Source organism: Armigeres subalbatus, chromosome 2 (assembly GCF_024139115.2).
Source record: "Armigeres subalbatus isolate Guangzhou_Male chromosome 2, GZ_Asu_2, whole genome shotgun sequence".
Lineage (NCBI taxonomy): Eukaryota > Metazoa > Arthropoda > Insecta > Diptera > Culicidae > Armigeres > Armigeres subalbatus.
Window position 1 is genome coordinate 222,376,940 of NC_085140.1, and position 25,337 is coordinate 222,402,276.

At 39.1% G+C, this 25,337-nt stretch overlaps 2 protein-coding genes across 3 annotated transcripts; both read right to left on the reverse strand.

Annotated features, from left to right (window-relative positions):
- Positions 1-413: 413 nt before the first annotated feature.
- On the reverse strand, positions 414-24,457 carry LOC134211723 (putative 1-phosphatidylinositol 3-phosphate 5-kinase). 2 transcript variants are annotated; one of them, XM_062688887.1, is made up of 13 exons: positions 24,092-24,457; positions 10,569-10,758; positions 9,861-10,508; positions 9,055-9,789; positions 7,806-8,570; positions 4,247-5,675; positions 4,092-4,188; positions 3,606-4,021; positions 1,394-1,554; positions 1,134-1,295; positions 797-938; positions 652-742; positions 414-621 (listed from the first exon to the last, which is right to left on the reverse strand). In XM_062688887.1, exons 1-12 carry the CDS (start codon positions 24,455-24,457, stop codon positions 673-675), a joined length of 5,181 nt encoding a protein of 1,726 aa, XP_062544871.1. In that variant the 3' UTR covers positions 414-621; positions 652-672. The 2 variants fall into 2 exon arrangements, with proteins under 2 accessions (XP_062544871.1, XP_062544870.1); XM_062688886.1 differs by having other exon boundaries at positions 414-742.
- LOC134211724 (anaphase-promoting complex subunit 13) lies at positions 24,446-24,982 on the reverse strand. Its single transcript, XM_062688888.1, has 2 exons — positions 24,823-24,982; positions 24,446-24,764 (listed from the first exon to the last, which is right to left on the reverse strand). The coding sequence occupies exons 1-2, from the start codon at positions 24,832-24,834 to the stop codon at positions 24,534-24,536; spliced, it is 243 nt and encodes an 80-aa protein (XP_062544872.1). The 5' UTR covers positions 24,835-24,982; the 3' UTR covers positions 24,446-24,533.
- Between the last annotated feature and the right edge of the window lie 355 nt (positions 24,983-25,337).

Genomic DNA, 25,337 nt, shown 5'->3' on the forward strand with positions numbered 1-25,337 from the left:
TTGTTGGACTATACTGCCTTTATACACATATTTGTCCTATGTTTGCTTCGATTTTCTACGTACATGGGATAGTTATGCGTATAACGGCAATATAGTTTAACAGTGTGCGGTGTTACTTAGAGAGAAAAAGGCATAATAGCAGTAAAATAAAGAGGTGTTCTTCTTGCCTCGGGTCGCGATCTTGCCCCGTCCTCCCATACTAGCTACGTCATTTAAAAATGCTTATTTTGAATGTAAAAATGAATGTGTTTGCGTGTTTTATGTACGAAACACGTTGCTGATAACTGCAGAATGGCAATTTCTCATAAGGCTTACTCTAGCGAAGCGATTGAAGAAAATTTCAGTTGTTAAGGGGTCCATTACTAGCACTCAACCCCTATATGGACATATTCGAATATTGTATACTAAAAAACTTTTTTTTTCAATTTTAGTAAATTTTATTTATTAATGATTCTTGTTCTCGAAGCTTTTTTCAAACAGTTAAGAAACATTTCACTTAACGGGTTTTAATCTAAAATAAATTAAACAGATTGAGAATAAAATTTTAAAATAAAGTTGGGAGTATAAACCGAAGTATTATTATTTTTATCCAAAACGCAAATAATTCTAATGTTTATGTTGTATGTTTTGTATATATATAAATACATTATATTACATTACAAACAATAAGTATCATGATGGGTAATGACAAGAATTATGTTTCGCCAAACCATCCCACCTATCTGGAACAGCTAGGAAGTACCTGAGAAGAAAAATGAAGTTATACCACTTTTTAGGAGAACATGATGATGCATACCGATCCATTGCTTCTGTGAAACGTGTTTTATAGTTCTTCGGTTTTATTACTGTCGGTAACTTTCCATGACCTCCTCCCATCATAACTGATTGCTTTAAAATAGATTCAACTTTTTTGTCTAATGTAAAAGTACGAATGTAATCTGAAATTTAGATGTTTTATTATTTTGTAAAATGTCGCCCAGTTCTTTTTTTATACGGTTGGGCATTAGTCGATTATGACCTTCACTCATAGTAAATCCAGGTGGTATTTAAGAAGCTGTGAAAGTTGAGGTTCACAGAGAAAATAATGAATACCAACCATGTAAAAAAATATTGGGTGGGCTTGTATAACTCACCAATGATACCAACTACTAGTAATCGCTCTTTATTGTCCAATCCAACCAACAGGGAATAATCCATCACTTCATTTTTCTCCAAAAATGATGAATCTCTGTCTATCGCGTCCTTCAAAACGGTCCTGCTGTGGGTCAGAATGTATAGTGGATTTGTCCAGGACACTGAAAGTGAGGAAAACTCGCATTAACTTGTGGTAGAAGAAAACATTTGTTTGTCCCATAAAAACAACAGGGAATGCTTTTATCGGTTGATATCATACTTTGCATTAAATTTTCATCCATAAGCACTATTTCACCGGATTGTCTATTCGGGTCTACCAATCGGTTTCTGAGGGAACCTTTCAAATCAAACTTCTCCGTTATTTCTCTATCGAAAAAAAGATTTTCCATCACCAAGACAGTTTTTTCATTCGTCGTATTGCTGCGTTGAGAAAAGAAAATATTATTAAAACGTTATATGCTACAAGTCTATATTAAAATTATTTTTACGTAAAAAAATATTGGCGATGTTATTGGAGGGATTTGTTGTCATCTTGTGATAAAATCAAAAGCATTATTGATTTCTTACAGTTAATACTATTGATGTGCAAGGAAGTTCGATCGGAAAGACCTAATTACCGAAAAGTTGATCAGTCATCTACCTACGATCAACAAACATCCGTACCACATTTTAGCAGTCATTGTATTCCTTTGCATTCACTCAACAACGGAAGGACGCGTGTGCTTGTTAACCTAATTTATACCAAGGTATCTCAAAATTGGATTTTTGTCCTGTTATTGTTTTGAATACTGATATTCTACTGAAATAGGATGAATGCTAAATACAGGTATACCTCGATTATATGGACCCTCTCTTATATGGAATTCCGTTACACAGGATTCTGTTTTTACACGTTTTGTTTGCTCGTATTTTTTAACGTGTGACTTCAATTTGCCACCAAAATCTTTGCAACATGTTTCAAAAAATCATAAATAATTTAAAGAAAAATTACGTGATAGGGGAACGGTTCGGCACTTCATCTCATAGCTCCTATTTCTATCCCGACATAAACACAGCAATGAAAAGGTAGGTATTTGATTTATTTTTTTAGCAGGGAGCACGCATGTTAGCAAAAAGAAGCGACAAGATTGGTTCTGTATTTCTTTGTTTTGCGATGAGATGAATATATGTTCAGTCAAATGGAAAACGGAACAGTTCCCCTAATTAATACGCTTTCAACATTTAGGATGGGTGCAAAATTGAGAATAATGAATACCGGCGAGAGGTGGCTTGGCTAGTAGATTGCTTCGGCGTCGTGTCAGCATTTTACCGGCAACCCACTTCCAGCCGTTGCGACCGTGGAGTTCCTGTCCGGACACGGTTGCTTCCGCAAATAATTGCACCGGTGTGGCATTGCGTCATCGCCATTCTGCCCGGCGTCTATTGACGCAGAGGAGACTTCAGAGCACGTGGTGTTCGATTGCCTGAGGTTTGCGGAGGCACGTAGAAGAATTCCTGCCATAAGGGCGGACAACGTCCGTCGCAGAGCGAATGTGTCGCGAAAAAGGTATGTGGAATGCGGATGCTGCAGCTGCAGCGTCGATGGAGAAGAGACCATCAAATAAGCGAAATCCAGCACAGTGTGCAGTGTTTAGTCTCGGGGCGCCAGCGAACCGGAAGTCTTCTGCCATACGCATCGAATCATGTGCCATCATAGCATCCATCGCCATTACAGAGCTCGATAACGTGGCAGCCTAGCAACAGTCCTCTTTAGTTTACCAATCGTCACCGGACACGCACGCATAGGTTAGTAGCTCCGTGTGATTTCCAATGACGCCGCCGATTATTCAGCTGATCATTCTGCTGAAGCTGCCAGCGGGACTCCACAGGAACTGTCGGGCCACCTCTGCAACCCGAAGACGAAGCCGGCCACATTGCGAGAAAGCGTACTCTGCGACAGCCGCCGGTAATCGGGACAACATCAGTGCGGAAGTTTCCTTCACCGGAACTGGTGGACCATCCTCGACCCCGGGAGAAGTCAAGAGGATTCGAGTTAGGAAGTTTGTGGCACATCCGCCGAGGGATCGAGACAACGTTGCAGTGGAGCAGTGTATCAGCCAGCCAGTCGGCGAACTAGCATAAGCTAGGGGCCGGGATTTTAGAAGAAATGCATGAGCACAAACACCCTAAACGAAAGACCCAAACCACCCCCCACCCCCCCGATTTCTTGATTTCTCTTAATCGATTTTATATTTTGTAAATAACTCAATTGTTTCAAAAGCTACAACCGTAATTATTGATTCTGGTGCAAGATACAATCATCCTTTAGCATACCAAACCATTAAATCATCGACAAACCAGCGCAACTCGGTACAATAATAAAAAGAAGACATCGATGAAGAGAAATCGATCAATACAGTTACGCCCCTATGAAACTAAGCGCGAGATTTATATCTACACAAAAAAAAACAATTATCAGGGTATATACTTACTCCTTCCTGATTGTCACTTTAAAAACTCCGAAAATTTTTGCCAGCAGCGTTGGCTGTTGCTTATCAGAGCATTGCGTCAGATATTCGAAGTAGTTTGGCGCAAAGTTTTCAAATATCGAAACATCGGTTTTGGACATTTCCTTCAACACAAACCGGTCATCGAGAGTTTTGCTAAACTTCGAACCACTTTTACCTCCACGAGCTTCCCACACTACACTTCGGCAGAGCGAACGAGCGAACATTCTTCGGGTCAGATTGATTTCATCCTCCATTGTTTTCGAATCGCTCGTAGGCTTAGATGTAACGTTTTGGTTGACGTTGTCGCTGGCGTTGTTTGCTGCCTCGAGTAAATTACGTCGCAAGTTGTCGAACTCTTTCGCGTAATATAATTTACAGGTAATGTTACAAGAGGAGTCCTAAATGATAAAAAAATATAAATGTTAAAAGTAATTCGAATAGTTTGAGTAATATTTTTTTTAGTAATACCTGAAACTGAACTTCAACATGCGAATTGTTTTTAGTTTTCTTGACATCCACATTTTCTGATTTAGCTTGTCCAGAGTCATCTGTTTCTACAGTAAAGCTAAGAAGCAAAATTTACATATTAGATTCTTAATTGGAAAAAACTAGTCACACCCTACCCAGTATCTAACGATTTACGCTTCAAATGCGGACTTTGTTCCGTCATATTTCCTGAATAGATGTTGTCAAGTGCTTTCTTGTAATCTAACGATACTAAGCTATACGCAATGCAAGACGCTAGATCTTGGTCAATAACCACAACAGGGAATAGCCCTGATTTTAAACAATGATGTTCGTTACTTGGCAACGGCGAACTCAAAAAGTGTGTGTTTTCGGAAGAAGACAAAAAGTGACTCAAATAACCTTTCACGCTTTTCCGGTCTCCTTCTTTCATGGCCTTTTCATCTGTTCTTATAACTTCTGCTACGAAATCTTGAGCGGATGCTTCGACATTTGTTTCATTAGTAATAGCGGAAATTACAATCGGTTGAGTTGCATCCATATGCTTAGTCAAATCATGGTATTCTGTTGCTATTGTGCCGTTATCGATCGTCATTGTTCCAAATTTCGAGGAATTAGATTTACTTTGCATGGTGATTTCATGTAGCTTAGCTTCCCATTCTTCTACTGTTTCGGCCATTGCTTTCTTCAACAATAACATGGAATCTTCGACTGCTTCTGATGAGACAATCTCCTCTGTAAGAAGGGTTTGCACGGCTTCGACTCGTTGCTTAAAATTGACTTGGTCTTGGTTAGCTTTTTTCTTCAGCCTTGAAAAGGTATCCGTGTCAGTCGAGAGTTCGGCCAATTTGTCGAATATTCGAGCATATACTTCATATCCTTTCACAGCGAAATTTTTAACCTCTTCAACTATTTGCTGCGTATCACAAGTCTTCAAATTTTTCATTCGCACAATCATGGCCGGAAGACCAATTTCCCATACGTCAATAGAGGTGTACATGAAGCTGGCCACGATCCCCATATAAGAAAACTGTTGTACATGATCTCGATGCAAAGAATGATCACATTTACTTTGACCCTCAATCTCTCTTCGTTTATAGGCATGTCCGTGAAACCGCAACTCTAAGTACTTCGCAAACGAATAACACCAAGTGTCGTTGGCCATTGGAGCCGGTTTCGTTCCTTCATTACAGATGGTGCATTTTGAAATGACTAGTATGGTACCAGTGTCAACCTTGCTCACATCTTCACTGAGCTTAACATGAACACAGCCTTGCGAATGAACGTACCGACGTATATGATCCATCATTGGCAAGTTGCATGACTTACAGATGTACGAACTACGGAAACAGTACCTTTCCAAAAATTCTCCAAGCATAATGTCGTTTTGGCCGTAAAATTGCATGTTCATGAACGAGGGTTGTGCACAAAACGAAGATGGGGCGTTAGGGTTATAATAAAAACTGCAGAATAGCACAGGTAGACGTTGATGATTTTCCAAATCTAACGCATCTTTGTTCGTGTAGGTTTCTATAGGTTTTTGGGAAGCAGTTGTAATGCAGCGTTTACGAACCGTTATTTTTTTCACTGAAATAAATGGAACAGAACAAAAATCTTTTAGTGTATCGTTACAATTCAAAATCATATTGCTTCTTTATTTTATCTGCATTGAATAAAAACAACATTGCGTTTAGATGACGAGCTACATCATATGATATGGTCGGGCTTCTGATAAACCGCACCAAGCGGCTTTTCGACTGTGTTGTTATTACGGAAAAAAAGAAAAAATGGGAAAGCTTCGCGGAAATAACGCGCAGAGGTAGGGGTGATCGGGGCAATATGGGCCACCTAAGGGAATCATTCCGAAAACCGCTGAAAAGCTCAAAAAACATCGATCAAATGTAGTTGACTTATACTAGAGAATGTTACCTTTCATATAACGTCGATGAATGACAAAAAATGCGTTTGGAAATTGTTGGAATGCACTTTTGAAAATGTATTGATTTCAATGTGTGTTCCCGACTATACGGGGCAATATGAGCCACCATTTGGGGCAGTATGGGCCACCCATCCAAAACGTTTATTTAGGCGAAAAAAGTACCGTAATATGGAAGAATATGATATTCCTACAACAGTTGTGAGTATTCCATTCCAAATAATATTAAAAAACCGCACAACAGCGGACTGAACCGATTTGCCACTCTTCATCGTTTGAACAGCCACATTTCAATTGGCCAATGGTCATTTTTTCTGTTTCAAACGCAGTAATGCGCTGTTGTAATTTTTCCGTAGTGAATCTTACATATATGATAATATTCTTGTATTTGACTACTGAAATTTGAACTTGTTCGTATTTTAAGGCCTGATATCTTGCTCAGTACAGGTATGCCCATATTGCCCCATAGAGACTGGTTTTGGAAAAGAAAAAGTTTTATGATAAATTCAGATTTGTATCAATACAAACATGTGTGTACAATATTCAATTTTAATATATCTTTTGATTGTGGTGTATTTTTGACTTGTATTTTAATCAGTTTTGTGTCAAAACCTTATTTATAAACTTCAAATCTTATAATAATTTTGCCTATGCAGCGAAAATTTACATTTTCAAGTGTATTTTCATGTTTGAATTGAATTTTAATGCGGTTTTCACGTTGATGCATATGTGTAGCATCCTCTTAAAGATCATATAACTAATATATGCTAAAACTTGTCAATAAGCTCAAAATGAGGGTGGCTCATATTGCCCCATATGTTCATATTGCCCCTACTGCCCCTATATCCCCGCATAGAAACAATCGTACATAGTGTACGTTGATTTGAGTTCGAAAATCATAATAAATCAAATGAACCGTTTGTTGAAACTGCATATGTAACTCTATGTAACTTTTTTGGCCAAAATGAGATTTTTATATATGTATTCTGAATCCTCTTAAAAAAAAAACGTATTCTGGTAAAAAATACGAAAAAAAAATTTTGTTCAGGAATGTATGATTTTTTTTTCGTTTGTTTGAGAAACTACATATGTCCACGCACTTTGTAGAGCAATTATTTATGGAGTACTGCTTACAGTTTTTGCACTGGAAGTGCCCAGGGTGTTGAGTTTTGCCAAAAACTATTGATCTGTATCGAAGAAATCGAAAGGTTCGTTGCCAATTTGTTCAAAAACAGTTTTTTGTTGTTTTCTCGAAATTGTGTAGAATTGTTTCTCAAACAAATGTCATGCAGAAAAATAATCTGCCTGTAATCGCATAACTGTCCCATGTGAATAGGAAATAAATGAGTGAAGAACCGCTCCACGTTATTTTATGCGTAAAAATCTGTAAAAATGAGTGATTTTCATTGGCGCTCAGTGCGGATTGGCAGAACCCCGACCATATAGAATAGATTGATGTCAAAATTCACAATCCAATTTTACAAAAGATATTTTAGTTACTAGATAAAGATTGTCGCTGTCGTCGCTGTCCGGAACATCTTTTGCTGGCGAGGATAGGGAAGCTAAATGTCAAAGAAGGAAAATCCATACGATTTGACAGGTATGTACCACACATGTTTCGGACAGCAGAACAAAGGGAACCGAAGCGACAATCTTTATCTAGTAACTAAAATATCTTTTAATTTTACATACCTATGTCAGTCGACTTGTCAAAGATAATAGTTATTTTTTACAATCATTATATTTGATTATTTTTTTCTAGAATCTCCCAAAATACTTACTTTTCGATTGTTTAGGATACCGTCCTCCAGAAGCTCTAAAATTGGCCAGTACCGATTGTACCTCTTTGCTTTCTATTGGGGAAATAATTTTATACTTGGTGAACTCGTGTGGCGGAGAAAGCTCAATAGTATCGATTGAACTATTAACGGTAGTATCACAATAATTCTGTTTATCGTGTGTCCGATCGCTCCACTGTGTGGAATAATACAGCTCGTTTGGAAAGAAACATCGTAACGCACATTTCCGTCCGTTTTCGGTTTCCAGGTAAGGTAGAGGAAAATACAAGAATGGACTAACCGAAAGTATAGTACTACTAAGAGCCGTTCTAAAACGATTATCAAATGGCGTCTCAACTGATAGCACAAAAGAATTTTCTGATTCAAAAGCGCTTGGCGAAATATCAATGGCACGTAGTGGATCCGAAAAATCCCCAACGTTTTCAATGTTAACGTTAATTTTTTTGATTGCCTCTTCGGATTTTTTGGACATGTTCGAATCTTTCTGTTGGTGCTCATTGTCGATTTTGAATTCTTCAGACGGGCTGGTATCTTTTGACTCAAAAATACTCGATTTGGGAGATGGAGGTCGTGCATATTCGTCACATAGATACGACAGTTCCAAGCGCCAGTTATAACGAGCAAATAACAACAATGATATCACTTTCTTAATCTTTGCCAATTCGTTTATACTACCACCTCTTAATAAAACACAACATCCGCGAGGGCTATAAGACCGTTCCAAACACATGAGAGTTTTTGATGACCCTGGAATAAAAAATAAATGTAGTACAAACTGAAGGTTTTTATACCAATAATATAACACAAATATTCCAGAAAAGTAGGATTGGCAAGCTGCAAACAATTGAAGGAATGAAGCAGGGTTCGTTCAACGAATGAAACGGTGGATGCATCAATCCAAATTTTTACATAGTAATTCAGACATGGAAGCTATTAATGTAAAAAACACTACTTGTACCTACAAATTCTTGAAAATATTCAAAGCTATGAACCATGTTCACATTTTTACCTAAATACTAAAAATTTTATCAACACAATGTAAAAAATATATAATGAACATGGTCTAGAATCTCATAGAGGTCAAAATATATTTAGGTACTTATGTCAAAGTCAAGCATTTTTCTAACGCCAGCTTATTACATATTTTCTTATGTCTAATAGTAAATATGTGCCTCCAGAATGATTGTATTCCGATTCCGTGTTATTATATTCAATTGAAACATTTACTTACCTTGTTCATCGTAGAATGTTTTAATGTGGAATGTATCACATGTTCCCAGCCGGGGCTGACCAACGTTGGAATCGATGGACGTCAGTATATCGCAGTCCAAACAACGTGCAATTCTATCCATCACGCATAGTTTTACATCCAATACCAATGTGATGCCATTGTTCCGCAACATATCCTGCGCTATGCCAGCTACGTTTTTGTGTACCAGGACGATGTTTGGACCAAGACTAAGTATTTTAGTGACCTTGTTTTTGAGATAATCACGTTCTTGTAACATTAACGTATCAAAACTCACAAACTTTCCTTCAATACGTTGGTACACAATGGCGCATTGTAGTAGTAATATCTTTGGTTTTTCAATACGGGACATCATCTGCCGGTGGACAACATTTTTAGTGAAAGCTACACCACCTAAAATCTGACATTCTTTTCGTTTCCCCCCAGGTACTTTTTTGAAAAACACGTAATTGCGGATATCCATTGCATCAACCAAACCGCATAGTTGAGGTCGTATAGTATTGGCCACGCGAGCCGCTATCGGAATTAACGTTTTGGCCCATGAAGGGTCTAGATTTTCGCTTCGAAGCAACTGACTTAGTAGAATTTCTTCATGTTCACAGAACGATTCCAATAATGCTTTGGCCCCAGATGAAGAGTTGAGAGAGTTCTCAATTTCTACTTCTCGGCAGTTGGAATAAAGTACAATATTATCAGGTGCTGAAGGAGGAATTATATCTGAAATATAAATCATGCGAAAGGCCTAGGAATACATGAAAAATATGATTACTATGATAACACTAAATTACCATGATTTCCGTCGTCCTCTCCGCTTGGTCGCATCAAATGCACTGAACTGGACTTGAAATCGACATCCAGCTCATATGAACCCGACTGCGAAACATCATCGTCCATCCACAAAAATTTGTACATTAGGCCTTCATCAAATTCAGTCAATATGCTTATCTCGTCAGTTTCAGAATCGGGTTGACTTACTACAGCAACACTTGATGTAAGTGGGATGAGAAAGCCTGCTTCTGTCATTGCATTCAAAATTGCTACAGCTTGCCGATTGTTAGAGGACTTTTGGTTGCTGATCAGATATCCTATCAAATCCAACCCCCGGTTTTGGTTTGGAAGAATTTTGATCATTTCTTCGTACAACGCACGTAACGAGTTCGACTGCTGAAGTATTGTTTTCCTATCTGCGCTCGACATAGTTGGAGTCTGCGTCGACGCAAATCGTTCTTCTTGGTAACCGACGGAGATCTTACGACGTTGAACATTAGCAAGACCAGGATCACCATCATTATGTGTAGACACTGTTCCTGTCGATAACTTATTGGAAAGATCCTCTTGCAATGCACGAAGATCGGACTTTAAGTCGGCCGCAATATTAGACGATTTTAGGTAAGTGAGTACTACTTTTGAACAGTATGTGCAAACCTTCAGGTCTCCTTAAATGGCGAAAAATAAGAGTTTTACTTCTCAAACTGTAATGCTATTAGTTGATTTACCTGAACAGTTTATGATTTTTCCAGGAACAACTTGGTTACAACATTTCGTGCAAAATATTTGACCGCACAAGCGACAATGATGCTTTCTACGGAATGTAGAAAACTTAGCGGAGCAATCATAACATTCAATTGACGTCGAATCTGGCATCCATAACTTTTGTAGGTCTGTGTGTTTGTAGTTTTTATAGTTCTGAAATAAGAGAATTTGAAAATATTATGCATAGTAGTAATTTCATAATTGAAACTGTAGCTAAATTGCAGAGAGAATCGAAAATTTAGGATTGGGATGGGATGAGCCAAATTTGACAATAGAAATCACAAGGTAGAAAAGGCACTGCATCTAGTTTATGTTACTAAAGACCGAGATCATCTATGCATCTCCATAGCTGTCACGGCGACATAAAGTTCTTTAAAGTCAAGTTAATCAAGGAGTGTGTGATTTCATAAGCCAATATGCAGGGTGGCCAGTGGATTTTGAATTTCAAATTCCCGGTTATTTCCCGGTTTTCTCCCGGTATTATGAAAAATTTCCCGATACAAAAAAAATATAACTATTAGAGAAAAATTCAAATAACCCACAGATTTATCTACTATAAAATAAAAATGAAATGGTTGTGTTCGTATCCGCATAACTCGAAAACGGCTGGAAGGATTTTCTTCATTCCTTCAGCGGAAACGTTCATTATAGTTTCCGACGGGTTTATATGATATTTCCTCATGTGAAAATCATAGGCAGGGTTAAGTAAATCATGAAAAACTAAAATTAACATTCGAATGGTAATTTTGCATGGGCAGATCATACCGCGCATTTTCGCTTACTATGCAAGACAACGTCTGCTGCGAGTAAATATTAAAATAGAAAAGAATTTCCATATTATGAACAATTATACTGCAACTGCCAATTTAAATGCAGAAGAGTGATTTTTGCTAGCCTAAACAATACTATTTTTTAGCTTTATTAGTTTGATTTTTATTCAAGTAAGTATGAGCTCATGGCAAATTATTTAGACATTACAATTCTGCAGAAAAATATCACGGTTGAATTTTTTCATGCAAAATGTTATCATTTCAGTCATTTGTCATAACAAAATGGCTTTTTAAACTAACAAATAGGCACTCTATTTTTCACATATTCAATATTATCACATATGCTATGCCAAGAACGTTAAATTCCTGCATTAAGCAACGAATAACACAAATCAAAACGGTTGATCGAATCTACATAATTTCGTTTGAATCGGGCATGCGTTCTAAGTTTTGAGTTTTTTTTCAAATAGTCTTGGTTGGATATTTTATACATAATTGAAATATAGATAATATAATAACAAATTTGTATTAAACATTTTAATATAATTAGGGAACTGTTCCGTTTTCCATCTCACTGTACATATATTCATCTCATCGCAAAACAGAGAAATACAGTACCAATCTTGTCGCTTATTTTACTAACATTCGTGCTCACTGCTGAAAAAATCACAAAAATAAATAACATATCAAATACCTTTTCATTGCTTTGTTTTTGATTGGATGGAAATGGGAGCTATAGGATGAAGTGCCGAACCGTTCCCCTATATAGACTTTTTTCAAAAAAGCCACAAAGCTTAGGCATTTTTAACTGCTTTGGGAAACTTGTCATGCATACTTCTATTAATTATTTAAATTTATATTTATTTGTGTCCAGTGCGCTATCAGAAACAGGGCCTTTCAAGACTGAATTTGTATACAACTTGTGAACATATTTTAATCCAAAACTTATATCTCATTTCAAAATTTCTGGAAGGAATTGAACCGTTTGTTTGAGAAACTGCATATGTAACATTTTTGGCCAAAATGAGATTTTTATATACATATTCTGAATCTTCGTCCAAAAATACATATTCTTGCAAAAAATACGAAAAAAAATATTTTGTTCAGGAATGTATGAAAAAATTTCGTTTGTTTGAGAAACTACATATGTCCACGTAATTTGAAGAGCAATTGTGGAGTACTGCTTACATTATTTGCACTGTAAATGCCCCAGGGTGTTGAGTTTTGCCAAAAACTATTGATCTGTATCGAAGAAATCGAAAGATTCGGTGCAAATTTGTTAAAAAACAGTTTATTGTTGTTTTCTTGAAATAGTGTAAAATGGACTTATGTAGTTTCTCAAACAAATGATTCAATTGTAAACAAGACCTTGCAAAGGTGCAGAAAAATTACGATTTTTACAAGGATTTTTACGTATTTTTTTTAAACATCTCCTCTGTATCGTATTTATTCTCGACAATGATGATAAACCTAATTTTCTAAGAACATGTGTACAACGTTCTATTAATCGAAAATCCATATTCTTGTTAACGTTTGAAAGTATAGTTCGTCCGTCAGAGTGGCCAGTGGATTTTGAATTTCAAGTTCCCGGTTTTCTCCCGGTATTATGAAAAATTTCCCGATTCCAAAAAGAAATGTAACTATTAGAAAAAAAAATTCAAAGACCTCACGGATTTATAAATATTAAAAATAGAAAAAAATGCCATATAAATATTTATACTGCAACTGCCCAATTAAATGTAGAAGAGTGATTTTGCTCGCCTCAATAATACTATTTTTTTAGCTTTATTAGTTTGATTTTTTTATTCAAGTAAGTATGAGCTAATGACAAATTATTAAGACATTGTGATTCTGCAGAAAAATATCGCGGTTGAATTTTTCATGCAAAATGTTATCATCCTGTCATATGTCAGAATTTTTTTTCTCAACAACACACAAGCGCTTTATTTTTTACATATTTAATATTATCACATATGCTACGCCAAGAACGTAAAATTCCTGCAACAAATATCACAAATCAAAACGGTTGATCGAATCTACATAATTTCGTTTAAATCGTCCATGAGTTCTAAGTTTTAAGCTTTTTCAAATTTATCTTAGTTGGATATTTTATACATAATTAAAATAAAGATAATATAATAACAAATTTGTATTAATCATTTTCAAATAGAATTATATAGACTTTTTCAAAAAAGCAACAAAGCTTAGGTATTGTTTGATTGCTTTGGGAAACTTGTCATACATACTTCTATTAATTATTCAAATTTATATTTATTATCTGTGTCCACCAATGCGTTATCAGAAACTCGACTTTTCAAGACTGAATTTGCTATACATATTTTAATCAACAACTTATATCTCATTGCAAAATTTCTGGAAGGAATTGTAAGCAAGACCTTGCAAAGGTGCACTGCCATCATACGCATATTTGTCTCATGTTTGCTGGGATTTCCTATATACATGGGACGGTTATGCGTATAAAGGCAGTGCAGAAAAAATACGATTTCTACGTAAATTTTTTAAACATCTCCTCTGTATCGCATTTATTCAAACCATTCGACAATTTGATAATAAACCTAATTTTCTAAGAACATGTGTACAATCGAAATTAAATTATTAAACGAAAATTCATATTCTTATTAACGTTTGAAAGTATAGTTCGTCCGTAAACAAGATTACGGATGAAATTTAAAAAAAAAACTTCTTTATATAAATTCAGGGTATCTACTATCTAGCTAGGTATCTGGGGTATATAAATTCATAAATACATGACCTGCTTTAGAAATTTGTATGAGTTCACGGTTTGTACGAAAAATTGTAAACTCTGAAATAGAATGGAATGAGCGAATGAGTCTACCAATTCTCTCATGATGTTTTAGATTACTGCACTATTTTTTACAAAGAGACAAATGCAGATTTGAAAATTTTCCCGGTGGTTATTGAATTTCCCGCATATTTCCCGACATTTTCCCGGTGATTTTCAATTCCCGGTTTTTTCCCGGTTCTCCCGGTTTTCCCGGTTCGCTGGTCACCATGCAATATGCCAAGCTTTTAAATATCTGTATCTGCTGATGGTAATAAAACGGATATTGGTGTTAAATTCATTCCGTACGAAACGACCAAGCAAAACAAAGGTGCGGCCCACGGACCCCACTGTATTTTTTCTTTGATCAAGTCGTACAGAGTGATTTTAACACCAATATTCGTTTTAATATCCTCAACTGATAGATATATTTGCAATCTTTCGTCCAAGTACTAACTTGTAAGGCGAACATTCATTTTTATTGTGTGACAAGCAAATTAAGGGAAAATCGCCTAAAATGCTGAACACCACTGAGATACACAAGCTAATCCAACATTTTGTAATAGAAAATGGTGAATGTGTACAGTACACTAAAGACAACCGAAGTCACCGTAGAAGTGATCAGCGCGCAGTAAAAAAAGATGTGTGTGTGCATTTTTTTTTTTTTTTTTTTTTTTTTTTTCAAGGGAGATTTCATTGACGCACGACCCAGCACACGTAAGTAGTTGACAAGCTACCACACGGAAGTGTACTGGAGTGTCGGACTCGACCAGTGAAGGTAATGCCGACTAAACTCCCTTGTTTATTTATTACCAGACTAGAGCCGGAGTGGCCTGTGCAATACATAAAAGTCTTCTCTATTTAGCTCGGTCCATGGCTGCACTTGGCCATCCACGCAGTCTGCGGAGGGTCCTCTACATGATCGATCTATCTTGCCCGCTGTGCACCTCGCCTTCTTGTTCCCGTCGGATCGTTGTCGAGAACCATTTTCACCGGATTACTGTCCGACATTCTGGCTACATGCCCGGCCCACCACAGCCTTCCAATTTTCGCGATGTGAACGATTGATGGTTCTGCCAACAGCTGATGCAACTCGTGGTTCATTCGCCTCCCTTGGGGCTCCCGCGAATAGCCGCCACCCTAGACCCGTCCGCCACCCAATTGCCATTATCGATAGGGACGTTGTACGGGACGGACAAGAGGGCGACATTGGTCCTCGAATCCGAGACCGGCTGGCAAAGCAGCTGCTGGGCACAGTGGTTAAGATTTAGTTGTGTTACTTGCACTACTTCTTCTTGTTTATCTCTCCGATGGGACACGAAGATCCACATTTCGCATTTCTGTGCCTTGTACCCTTCCTCACCACAACGACGAAACAGGTTGCTACGGTCTGGGGCCTTACAGTTGTAGGACTTGTGCTTCGAATCTCAGCAGCTGGACGTACCCCTTCTTCTTCATCTTATTGGCATTACATCCCCACACTGAGACAGAGCCGCCTCGCAGCTTAGTGTTCATTAAGCACTTCCACAGTTACTGCGAGGTTTCTATTGAGGACGACAATCCCGTTGTCCACATTTGTTTCGACCAAATCGCTGAACCCCTCGGTGAAAATGCGTCAGAGCTGTCAGCAGCAACATCATTACTATGTAACAAAAACAAAAGCCATAAACACGCGGTAATAAATGTTTCTTTCCTTTTTCATTAAAAATCCTCGTTTTACATTTTTTATTTCGGCGGATTCGAACCATTTCACTCATAAGGTTATGTGCCTAGTGCGGGAGTGCCGAAAGTAAAAAATTTTCGCGGTTCGGAAGCAGTGAATAAGATGGAGAAAGAAGGCGATCTTGCCCGTGTGCCTCTATTTGATGGCTCGAACTATCCGGCATGGAAGTTTCGGATGTTGGCGTTGCTCGACGAGCATGAGCTGATGGAAACGATTGAGAAGGAGGCGGATGAGGTGGAGGAGCTCGAAATCAAGCAGGAGGATACGGCTGAGGTGCGCAGAGAGAAGACGAAGGCGATGGAAAAGAGGGTGAAAAAGGATAAACGATGCCGATCGTTGCTGATTTCCCGTATGCACGACAGTCAGTTGGAGTACATTCACGACAAACCGACGCCGAAAGGGATTTGGCAAGCGCTGCAGCGGATTTTTGAGAGAAGGAGTATAGCAAGTCGATTGCATCTGAAGAAGCAGCTCATCACTCTTCGGCAAAATGGTGCTAGTTTGCAGGAGCACTTCCTCAAGTTCGACCGGATCGTTCGGGAATATAAAGCAACCGGAGCTGGCATTGACGAGCTGGACGTCGTATGCCACCTGCTGTTGACGCTGGGGCCAGCGTATGCGACGGTCGTGACAGCCATCGAAACGATGCCGGAGGAGGCATTGACACTGGAGTTCGTCAAGTGTCGTTTACTAAACGAAGAGACAAAGAAGAAGAGTGTTGATGCTGATTATGTTACGACGAAGATGGAGGCGGCAGCTTTCTGGTTCACGTACTCAAAGGCCACTGAAACAACAACAAAAGAAGAGAGTGTGGAAGTGTTTTGGCTGTGGACAAGAGGGGCACAGAGTTGCCGAATGCCCGGACAAGAAAAAGAAGAGTGATTGGAAGAAGACGAGTGCGTACTACGGTGGAGACGGAAAAGGTGTGTGTTTTATCAGTGCGGCAAAGATCCCGAAGCATGAAGTGAGCTGGATCATCGATTCAGGATCATCGGAACACATTGCGAACGACCGCGGACTGTTCGAAGAGCTGGTTCCTATTCAGAAACCGATGGAAATCGCTGTTGCTAAGCAGGGACAGTCGATTACTGCAAAGTACCGTGGTGTAATCCGTCTGTTTTCCGTGGTGAATGGTGAATCGATTCCGATAACATTAAAGGACGTTTTGTACATCCCGGAGGCCAGTGTTAATTTGTTATCGGTGCGAAAAATCGAGATGAACGGAATGCAAATAGTGTTCGCTAATGGTACGGTGAGCATCGCCGGGGAATCGGGTATAGTCGCCATCGGCGAACGACGCGGAAAGTTGTACGAGCTCAACCTTCGCCGAGAAGAAAAGTGTATAGACAAATCGTCGTTCTATTCGTGCGGTCGTGTGTCGAAAGAGCTCGAACTATGACATCGCCGGTATGGCCATCTCAGTGCAAAGAACTTGGATATTCTAGTGCGAAACGAGATGTTTGTTGGACTCGATACGAAAATTGGGATGAAAACTGGTGACGATATCGTTTGTGAACCGTGTATAGCTGCGAAGCAGACGCGAATGTCCTTCTCCGCGCGTGAGGGTCGACGGTCGCATGAAGCGCGTAGATGTGAAATACCGCTTCGTGCGAGAATTGATTCAGCGAGGATTGGTTGCTGTTCGCTACAAACCAACGAACGAGCAACTCGCAGATATCCTAACGAAGGGATTGCCAGCAGGAGTGTTCCAGCGACATCGGGCAAGCCTTGGACTGGTGACCACCGGAAATTGAGCGGGGGTATTGAGGACGACAATCCCGTTGTCCACATTTGTTTCGACCAAATCGCTGAACCCCTCGGTGAAAATGCGTCAGAGCTGTCAGCAGCAACATCATTACTACACTCTAAAAAATCATCACGTCATATTCACGTGAAAAATCACGTAACTCGTCTGTCTTGAACAAACGACGATTGTTACGTGACGTTAGTAATGCTCACCTGAAATTCACGTAACTTTTACTAAATATCTTGGTGAATATGACTGTATACCCACGTAAACAATTTAAGTGAAAAATGTGTGATTGCAGCTTCGGCATTTGCGGAAGACCTGCATTGTAAACAAGAATGAATGATACATAACCTAAACATAATGAGGCTTCGCGGAGGTAAGTGATATTTTCCATATCTGCATTTTTCCTCCTTGGAAAAAATCAACGGAGGTTGAATTAAATTTATTAGAATCGTTAAAAAATGATGTGAAAGAAAAAGAAGCTGCTTGGAAGTCTAGAGCTAGTTTTCCGGTCGCGTTAGTATAAAATTTGTAGTCTAGTTTCCACTACTTTTTGTTTAATTAACAGCGGCAATATCAGCAATTTTCGAGCAAAAAACTGGTTTTAAAATTCTCAGCGATTCTCATTGAAATCATTTCTCAACAAATCTGATAAATTCCATTCAACATCCGCCGATCACTTTGTTTTTTCTTCAACAGTGTTTCTGCAATAACTCCAAAACGCAATGACCAAATGACGGCATTTCAATGTATCAATGCATCAACAACGTGAAAAAGATTCCCTTTTATAGGAAGTCCCTGTTCATGTTTGCATTCATTCCAAAATCACTATATTTCAATACATTTCAAAACATGCAGTGGTTACCTGCTGTCTTGTAGCTTTCACTAAAATTTCACGTAACCAGTACGACCAAATCACGTCAGGTTCACCTGATCAAACACGTAACTACTTTCAAGCTTCGCGTCGTTAGTACTGGAAGATCCAGTCAGAGTCACCGGATAAATCACGTAACTCAAGGGAACTAAAATTTGTTCAGGTTACTTGTCATTCAGGTCACTCTTACGTGAAAAGTATGGTGGATGAGAACCACATTTGTTTTCAGGTAAATATGACGTGAAGATTTTTCAGAGTGTATGTAACAAAACCCAGATTAATCCACCTAGCGGTGATGGTGCCTTTCTCGTTCGTTCAAAAGGTTTGGAAAAATCTAAAATAACACCAATATGTGGATTGGTCTTATTTTTCATATTTGTTTATATGCATAAAAAAATTCTCGCCAAACGCAATTTGTTGCAATCAAATCGGATGAGCATAAGAGCAAAAAATGGCATTTTATTTTGTAGTTTTAAAATTAGTATTTTCGCCATAACTTTTGACCCAATTGTACGATCCGGCCAAGTTTCTATAGGAAACAATGGGACAAGATTCTGCGTCGAATGCAATCTGTTGCGAGCGACCTGAGAAGCACACATGTTGCACATCAATCACAGTAACTTATATATGACCGGATTCAGTCACAATATGGTTACTGCAACCAGATTTGTTGAACTTGTGTTGCTTGGGGAATAGATGAAGTCTAAGTGCTAAAAAAGTGAGCTAGACTTTTTTGAACTCTTTTTCACAATAAATAGTAATTTGACCATAACATCTAAGCCCATAGTCAGATCTGGCCAATTTTCAATAAGAAAATATGAGACATTCTGCGTCGAATGCAATTTAATGCGAGCAAATCGGTGCCTGAAAAATGAGTGAGTTTTTTAGCGATTTTTCCATAAAAACCCAAATTTATCCCCAAGTGGTGATTATGCCTTTCTCGATTCGATAAGTTGGATTCGAATTAATGTTGTAAATGCTGTGCTAATTGCCTACATCTTGGCGGTTAAAATATTTGATGCAACTCTATCACGCTGCTTATAAATTACTCAATAATTGAGTAATTTTTAAGCAATTATTATGAGAGTAATGGATTGCGTCATGGCTAAATTGATTAATGACTTCAAGTGTGCATGTAAACAGCGTATTTGTTAAAAGAAAAATAGAAATATTATTCAAATCGAATGAGTTATTAGCAAACAAAAACAATAGTGTCCAACTAGGAAAGTTTCTCCGTCGAATGAAACTAGTTGCACTCGAATCGGTCAAGTTCTTCTATATGAAACGTGTTTAACAATAAAAAATTCCCGGGGCTACACACACACACACACACACACACACAGTCAGACATGTGCTCAGTTTTTCGAGCTGAGTCGATTGGTATATAACACTATGGGTCTCCGAGCCTTCTATCAAAATTTGGCTTTTGGAGTGAAATTATAGCCTTCTGGTACAACTTTGTTGTACGAGAAAGGCAAAAATGGTATAATGTTCGATCCCATAGTCCGATATGGCCAATTTTCAATTGAAAACAACGGGACAGGATTCTACGTCAAATGCAACTTGTTGTCAGCAAATCGGTTAAGGATATGTGCCCGAAAAATAAGTGACATTTTTTACGCGATGTTTTTGTATGAATTTGTATTTTGGCTATAACTTTTGATCCCATAGTCCGATCTGCCCAATTTCAAATAGGAAGTAATGGGACAGGATTCTGCGTCGAATGCAACTTGTTGCGAGCAAATCGGTTAAGGATAAGTGCCCGAAAATGAGTGACATTTTTTACGCGATTTTTTCGTATGAATTTGTATTTTGGCCATAACTTTCGATCCCATAGTTCGATCTTGCCAATTTCAAATAGGAAACAATGGGACAGGATTCTGCGTCGAATGCAACTTGTTGCGAGCAAATCGGTTGAGGATAAGTGCCCGAAAAATGAATGACATTTTTTGAGTAGTTTTGCGCACACACACACATACACACACACACACACACACACACACACACACACACACACACACACACACACACACACACACACACACACACACACACACACACACACACACACACACACACACACACACACACACACACACACACACACACACACACACACACACAGACATCACCTCAATTCGTCGAACTGAGTCGATTGGTATATAACACTATGGGTCTCCGGGCCTTCTATAAAAAGTTTGTTTTTGGAGCGATCATATAGCCTTTACCGTATACTTAGTATACGAGAAAGGCAAAAACAAAAGCCATAAACACGCGGTAATAAATGTTTCTTTCCTTTTTCATTATAAATCCTCGTTTTACATTTTTTATTTCGGCGGATTCGAACCATTTCACTCATAAGTTTCTGAGCCAAGTTACCATTTTTGCATTCGTATATCATGAGGCTAACACGATGATACTTTTATGTCCAGGGAAGTCGAGACAATTGTTAGTTTACAATGTTATGAAAACGCATATGTGAATATGTATATTATGTGGAAGATAATGATTTGAAAAATGTATTGGAGGGGAGGTAACCACTTTCCTTTCGATGGGACTCGAACCCACGACCCTACAGTACGCTAGACTAGTGCTTTAACCAACTAAGCTACGAAGGATCTCCGTCGGCCTACGCAACCTAGCGGCTACAGAATGATCTCAAGATTCCGAAATTGGACGCATATTCAAATCACTCGCAATCCATTTGTCAAGCTAACACTTCCACATGTGTATAGTACACGTTCATTACTTTATGAAATTTATAACTCATTTTTGTATAAATTTCTCATACGTCTGCCTGGTACCCAGCGGCTGATTAACTAAATGTTGTATCGTGTCAGCTATACCTAAGGTGGCAGCCCCACCAGCGCGTTGTAGGTAACGCGATTCCGGTAAGGTAACTTACTGAAGCCTCTCAAATACCACGAAAAATGGAGATAGAAGGAAAAGAGAACGTTATTTTTGGCAACCGACCCGGCAACGAAATAAGGGCTATGATTGGAAACTCGGTACCTGGAATGTCAGGACCCCAAATTACCCTGGACGAGTGAGCCTTCTGGCTCGCAAACTGCAGAAGGTTAGAGTGAACGTGACCGCTATTCAAGAAGTCCGATGGCCCAGATCCGGAGAACGTGAATTCCGAGCCGTGGACCCCACGATCAACACTGCATTCAAGCATAACATCTATCACAGTGGCGGCGGAAAAGCAGAGCATTACTTTATGTTGGTTTGTTGGTTTCGTAGTGATGGGCACAGTGATGGGCAAGCAGATGAAGCGAGTGATGCGGTGGAAACCCATTAGCGAACGAATCTGTTGTAGCAATTACAGCCTAATCAACGTTTACGCACCGACAAACGATAAATCCGACAACGCGAAGGACACGTTTTATGAATGTCTTGATAAAGCCTACGGAGAGTGCTCAAAGCATGACGTGAAAATTGTTATCGTAGACGCTAACGCTCAGGTCGGTAGAGAGGACGGCTAGTAAATTTCGCTGCTGCCAGAGGGATGGCCATCAGTAGCACCTACTTTGCACGAAAGAATATCCGAAAGCACATCAACATCTGAAGACGTCATCAACACCTAAAGACATCCAAATGGTGAAACTTGCAACCAGATAGACCATGTTCTGGTGGATGGGCGCCATTTCTCGGATGTTATCGATGTGCGGACATTCTGAGGTCCGAACATTGACTCTGATCACTACTTCGTTGTCAGTAAAATTCGATCACGGTTGTCAACTGTATCGAACGAATGATCACAGCGAACGATGCGTTACAATATCCAGCGATTGTCGGCGGATGGAGAATCGGCTGAGTACCGTCAGAAGCTCGACGAACGGATAAGTGCAATCAACGTTAGCGACAATATCAACGATCTATGGGAGTCGATTTATGGAGCGGTGAGCACAACAGCACGAGAAGTGGTAGGCACTGCACAGAGGCGATCCAGGACGGGTTTGTTCGATGTGGAGTGTCAGAGAGTGACAGACGAGTAGAACGTTGCTAGAAGCTGGATATTTGTACCGGGTTTCCAATCGAAAAGAGATCGGCACAAGGAGGCAAGAGCAGCCAAAAAACGAACCCACCGCATGAGGAAAAAAGAGTATGAAGAACAAGTGATTAGCGAGGCACATGAAAAAATTGAGCAGAATGATATGTGGAGGTTTTATGAGACTGTCAATCGCTTGCGGAGAAAGACATCGTCATCTCCCGTCATGTGCAACGGCCAACAAGGGAATTTTCTGACAGATAAAACCGAAGTGGCTTCCAGTTGGAAGCAACACTTCGAGACCTTCTTGATTAGATATTATCGAAGAAAAGCTGTTAAAGAGCTGAAAAACAATAAGGTTGCGGGAAAGGACCAGCTCCCGGCTGAACTTCTCAAACATGGCAGTGAGCAGCTTTATGAAGTTCTGCACCATATTATGTCGAAAATATGGGAAGGCGCGGAAATACCTGCTACCTGGACGGCCTCATTTGCCTTCTCTCTATAAAAGGGCACAGACTGGAGCGCACCAATTACCGAGGAATAACCCTCCTTAATTCGGCGTACAAAATTATGTCCCGTATTCTGTTCAGATTGGGGCCGCTTGAAGAATCCTTCGTCGGCGAATACTAAGCAGGTTTTCGTGAGGGCCGATCAACAACGGATCACATGTTAACCCTGAGACAATTCCTTGATAAATTCCGGGAGTAAATACAACTTGCAGACACATCATCTGTTTAGGGGTCGTACACTAATTACGTAAGCACTTATGGTGGGAGGGGGGTGTTTGACATTTTCTTGCGTTCCATACAAATAAAAATATATTTGTGTGGGAAAAATACTACAGGGGAGAGTGGGTTGAAAACTCCAGAAAAATTGCTTACGTAATTAGTGTACGGCCCATTATTGATTTCTAGGCGGCGTACGATTCAGTGAAACGGAATGAATTGTGGCCAATCATGGTTGAACATAGTTTTCCGGCGAAAATGATACGACTGATTCGTACAAAGTTGGGCGGATCGAAATCAAGTGTAAGGGTTGCGGATGAAATATCGACGTCATTTGTTACCTTAGATGGATTAAAGCACCCTGCACTCTCAAATCTACTGTTCAATATAGCGCTCGAAGGAGCGATTAGGAGAGCTGGTGTGCAAAGAAGCGGTACCAATATCACAAGATTGCATATGCTCCTGGACGATATCGATATTATCGGGATTGATCGCCGGAAGAGGCTTTTGTGTTTTTTAAGAGCGAGACAGCGAGGATTGGACTCACGATCAATACCAGCAAAACGAAGAACATGATCGCCAATGTGACATTTAGATACAACTTATCAACAGGATACAGTAATTGCTTCCTTGACCCGACAAAAAGTATGTATATACTAACTGGTTATCGTTAAAAAGAAATAAACAATTACAATTGAAGAACAAAACCACCCTCTACAGAACGAAAAAGAGAAAAAGTATACCAATCTTAAGCCCAAGCAGATAACAAGCAAAGGAAGACACCATCTGATCAATCGATCCGATTTGTCCCATTAAAAGGATAAACACGGCGTACTAACCGTATACTTACAGTTGGTTTCTGCGACACCAAAGTCATCAACCGATTCAGGACGTTGATAGAAGTGCGGCCTTGTGATGTATTAATTTCCTGCTGAGATTCCTCCGATGATGTAGATAAATTGTTACTCAACTGGTTTGCAGCAGTATCCGATGCTTCAGCATTACATATTTCATGTTCCACTTCTAATGTAATATCACTTATCTCACTTTTATTTGATTTTTCCTCCGTTTTGCCGAGGTTTGACGTGCTGCTACCACTATTGTAAATACCAGCTGTGAACTTAGTCACTAACTTTGAAAACATAGTCTCGGGTTCTTCTTCAAATTCCCTTGAGAACTCGGTCAAGGCCGTAGAAGAATGAAGATTTTTGTTCATTTTGAATTTTCTGAATTTCTAAGTCTATATTGAATTGTTAGTTTAACATCGATGTGTGACTCATTCCGATTTTTTCCTAAACACCATTCATATTAAGCTGATCTGTTATGGACAGTTCAGGGGCAAGTGCGGAAAAAGCAAGATCAGTCCATTTTTGTTCCTGCTCAGTTAGCGTAAGGTGCGAGTCTCCATTATCAGCTTCTGGATCAGGCAGTTTCTCGAAGGGCACCATTATCTGATCGTTTGGCAGTTCATCTGTGAGCCATTCGCTGTCAATCAAATCAATCAGATACCCATCCGACGGAGGCTAAAAAGTAATCATGTTGGTGGTAATAATTACACATAAATACTTGTTCAATATGTACCTCACTATCCATGTTAAAGGTCCAAAAAATATTTTTAAGAAACGCCCGAAAGCTTTTGAATTTAGGGAATGAAACTGAATATTTATATTTATTTACGTATTCATTCAAATTTTTCAGTTTTGGATTATGACTTTTCGCAGTTTGCTATTAGGCCTTTTCATGTGACACTGCCTAGAGGGGCCTTTCACAAATTACGTAATGGTATAGGCCTTTTCATGTGACACTGCCGAGTGCAGACTTGTTTACAACCGCTGAACAGGCCTGCAAGTCCGAAGCTGTCACTTTCATAGAACAGTTCTCATAGAAGAACTGTCAATTGACGATAATTTTTTTTCATCTAAATATCGCTTTTTTGTACGGGAAACCAGTGAAACAGATGCTGAACAATATTAATTTCCTGAAGCCAATGGGGGAATTAGCAGCGGCATTGTGTTTAGTTCAGAAATCAGAAAAATGTCGCCAGGAGGGTCCAAAATATGTATAGAGGTCCAAATCAAGTTGGTTACCCTAATCCT

What these genes read in the sequence shown, in the direction of transcription:
- LOC134211723 (XM_062688887.1), bottom strand. Translation starts at nt 24,457, where the DNA reads ATGAACAAAAATCTTCATTCTTCTACGGCCTTGACCGAGTTCTCAAGG. An exon ending in AACATTCTACGATGAACAAG is followed by an intron (nt 8,571 to 9,054) that starts GTAAGTAAATGT and finishes TTTTTATTCCAG; the next exon opens with GGTCATCAAAAACTCTCATG. An exon ending in TTCACAGAAGCAATGGATCG is followed by an intron (nt 743 to 796) that starts GTATGCATCATC and finishes TTTTCTTCTCAG; the next exon opens with GTACTTCCTAGCTGTTCCAG.